This window comes from Miscanthus floridulus, chromosome 8 (genome assembly GCF_019320115.1).
Source record: "Miscanthus floridulus cultivar M001 chromosome 8, ASM1932011v1, whole genome shotgun sequence".
Classification (NCBI taxonomy): Eukaryota; Viridiplantae; Streptophyta; class Magnoliopsida; order Poales; family Poaceae; genus Miscanthus; species Miscanthus floridulus.
Genome location: NC_089587.1, coordinates 189561892 through 189565631, shown reverse-complemented (window position 1 = coordinate 189565631; position 3740 = coordinate 189561892). Strand labels below are relative to the sequence as shown.

General features: G+C 54.3%; 1 protein-coding gene across 1 annotated transcript; it reads left to right on the top strand.

The window, feature by feature from the left end:
• The first annotated feature begins 217 nt into the window (after positions 1 to 217).
• LOC136474345 (protein CNGC15b-like) lies at positions 218 to 3253 on the top strand. The gene is made up of 6 exons (XM_066471937.1): positions 218 to 346; positions 590 to 1169; positions 1296 to 1508; positions 1638 to 1927; positions 2011 to 2122; positions 2209 to 3253. Exons 1-6 carry the CDS (start codon positions 318 to 320, stop codon positions 3058 to 3060), a joined length of 2076 nt encoding a protein of 691 aa, XP_066328034.1. The 5' UTR covers positions 218 to 317; the 3' UTR covers positions 3061 to 3253.
• Positions 3254 to 3740: the final 487 nt, after the last annotated feature.

Sequence of the window (3740 nt, the reverse complement as noted above, 5' to 3'; positions counted from 1 at the left end):
CCCAAACAGAGGTGATCAGAACTTACACCATATATCTGAAGAGCACCGTGTGCCTGTTGTTTGCCTGACCATATATGAAACTCCTCATTACAATTGCTTTGGCCCCTTTAAGTGTAATCACAAGATCCCCGTTTCAGGTAGTTGCAGATGGCCTTTTTAGTTCTTATGGCTGAGCACAGTGTCGTGGTCACTTTCAGTCTCATAGCTGATGATCTATTGGGACACCAGTTTCCACATCGATCGTAGCACCCGTTTTGCTTATAAGTTGTATCGATGGATACCTTAACGTTTGTGACCAGAAGCTGTGAGAGATCACCATGGCATCCGGTGCTTCACGAAATGTCAGGTGAGTGCCTCTTCCCACGCGATTAAATCCTAAACCTCTTCTCAGGTTAAACTTTATGTCTAGTTTAACATTTCAATAAGTTAGGTTTACATGTTACAACTGCAACTTAATTAGGATAGCTTCCACTACAGTTAAAATGTCCACTTTCATCAGATATAATAACTGAAAAGCCACGTTATTGAACAAAGGATTCAGCAGGATCAATGTTTATAACGAAAGCCATGCTTCTCTGCGAAATTTCAGGTTTCAGAAAGAGATCGAGGTTCAGAGCTTCAGAACAAGCCCTCTGCAGCAGAACCTCAGCAGCAGAAAGCACGGCAAAGCTCACGATCCCAGGAAATGCCGGCAGGGTTTCCGCGGCGGCTGCCTGGAGAAGGCGTGCCGGAACCCGACGCTGAAGGACAGGGTGCTCTCGCGCGCCTTCTCGGAGGAGCTGGAGTCCCTGATGCACGCCGGCAGCGGCAGCCACCTCTTCTTCGACCCGCGCGGGCACCTGATCCACCTGTGGAACAAGATCTTCCTGTCCGCCTGCCTGCTGTCGCTGTTCGTGGACCCGCTGTTCCTGTACCTGACGGGCACGCAGCAGAGCAACGTGTGCATCGAGTTCAGGTACTCGCTGGCGCTCACGCTCTCCATGATCCGCTCGCTGCTGGACCTCTTCTACGCCGCGCACATCCTGTTCCGCTTCCGCACCGCCTTCATCGCGCCGTCGTCGCGCGTGTTCGGGCGGGGCGAGCTCGTCATCCAGCCCTACAAGATCGCCAGGCGGTACCTTGGCCGGACGTTCTGGTTAGACCTCGTCACCGCGCTGCCCCTGCCGCAGGTTGGTCAGCCCAGGCAGCTAGCCGCCATTGATGTCTGTCTGTCAGTTGCAAGAATTGAGAGCTTTGGAAGATATGCATGCATGCCCAGCTATACTATCGATCGGTTTGGTTTGTCATGCATGCAGTTGGTGATCTGGATCGTTATACCGACGCTGAATGAGTCCCCGACGGCGAACAGGAAGAGCATCCTCCCGTTCAGCATCATCTTCCAGTACCTCCCGCGGCTGTTCCAGATCTTCCCGCTCTCGAGCCAGATCGTCATGGCGACGGGCTTCATGGCGGAGACGGCGTGGGCCTGCGCCGCGTACAACCTGATCCTCTACATGCTCGCAAGCCACGTACGTACTTCAATTCGATCGCCTCTATATATCTCTGCTCATCCTTTCAGACTTCTTTTGCGTTGATAGATAGATGCTGATTTGATTTTCTTTTCTTTTTGGACGACGGAACCGGACGAGCACGTACAGGTGCTGGGAGCGCTGTGGTATCTCTTCTCGGTGCAGAGGCAGGAGGCGTGCTGGAGGGAGGCGTGCCTTCTCGAGAGCCCGACGTGCCAGACCATGTTCTTCGACTGCAAGTCGTTGAGCAGCAACAGGACCATCTGGTATGAGCTGAGCAACATCACAAGCCTGTGCACGCCGGGCAACGGGTCCTACCCGTTCGGCATCTACGGGGAGGCGCTGCAAGCCAAGCTCACGTCGTCGTCCTTCACCCAGAAGTACTTCTACTGCTTCTGGTGGGGACTCAAGAACCTGAGGTAAGCAGGAACGAAGCCAGGATCTCTTAAGCAAGCTGAGGTTAATTTACTGCTAACTTGCGTTTCGATAAATGGACGTACAGCTGCTTAGGACAGAATCTGTCGACGAGCTTGTTCATCGGTGAAATAACCTTCGCGATCGTCATCGGCGTTCTTGGGTTGGTGCTGTTTGCCCTGCTCATCGGCAACATGCAAGTAAGCCAAATCCGTGGCGACTAAGGATCTCTGTGAATGATCTGACATGTCTTGTTCTGCGTGGTCGGTGAATAACAACACAACAGTCTTATCTCCAAGCAACGATGGTGCGGCTGGAGGAGTGGCGGACGAAGCGGACGGACATGGAGCGGTGGATGCACCACCGGCAGATCCCCCAGCCGCTGAAGCAGTGCGTGAGGAGGTACCACCAGTACCAGTGGGTGGCCACGCGCGGCGTCGACGAGGAGGCCCTGCTCCAGGACCTCCCCATGGACATCCGCCGAGACATCAAGCGCCACCTCTGCCTGGACCTCGTCCGGAGGGTGCCCCTGTTCGACGAGATGGACGAGCAGATGCTGGAGGCGATCTGCGAGCGGCTGAGGCCGGCGCTGTACACGCGCGGCACGCGGCTGGTGCGGGAGCTGGACCCCGTCGACTCCATGCTCTTCATCATCCGGGGCTACCTCGACTCGTACACGACGCAGGGCGGGCGGACCGGCTTCTTCAACTCGTGCCGCATCGGCGCCGGGGAGTTCTGCGGGGAGGAGCTCCTGACGTGGGCGCTGGACCCGCGGCCCTCGGCGAAGCTGCCGCTGTCCACCCGGACCGTGCGCGCCGTGTCCGAGGTCGAGGCGTTCGCGCTCGTGGCCGACGACCTCCGCTTCGTGGCGTCGCTGTTCCGCCGCCTGCACAGCGCGCGCATCCGCCACAGGTTCCGCTTCTACTCGCACCAGTGGCGCACGTGGGCCGCCTGCTCCATCCAGGCCGCCTGGCGCCGGCACAAGCGGCGCCGCGCGTCCGTGGAGCTCAGGGTGCGCGAGGGCGGCGAGGTGCGGACCGGGGGCAGCTTGAGGCGGTCCCGCCGACACAGCGTCGACGGCAAGGCGTCGATTAAGAAGCCCATGGAACCGGACTTCACGGTGGAAGAAGAGGACTGATCAACGAATGTTCACCTAGCTAGCAACTTCTTTTTTCTTCCCTAACAGTATACAGATGCATATATGCTTGCATAAATGAGAAAACTAGTTCGTCTTCGTTAAATTACCATTCTCATCGTGTGTTTGGCAAAATTGCCATGCAATACATCGATACCTATAAAAATACGACACCAAAAGGACCAAACCCAGCTTGAGCTGGTTTCAGAATCGACCTGGACAGAATTTTCTATGAAAGCACCGGACGGTCCATTATGTACAATTCATCATCCGGACTGTCAGTTTTTTTTTGCCGATCTGCACTTAACATGCCTCAAGATTGTCCGACATTTGTAATTTGGTCACCATCGGACCATCCGGTGCACGTGTTTCATCTTCCACGTTCTTGTGTCGCTCGTTGATTGTTCGGCGTGTGTAGTTTTTGTCGCTGGACTGTCCAATGAATGAATTTCATCTTTGTGTGTTCTAACGCTGTGTGAAATTTCCAGGTGCATACATTTTCTCACCGACAGACCATTCGATGCATGTTTTTATTTTGTCTTATAGCCCAAATTTACTGTCAATGGTGTGAAAGCCATAAGAACCTATCTTAGTTTTGTTTGTCTTTATAGTTTTCAGGGCTAGCGTACGGATGAAGTAGTATAGCACTAAGAATGCAACTATGATATCCATGTCTGTAAAAA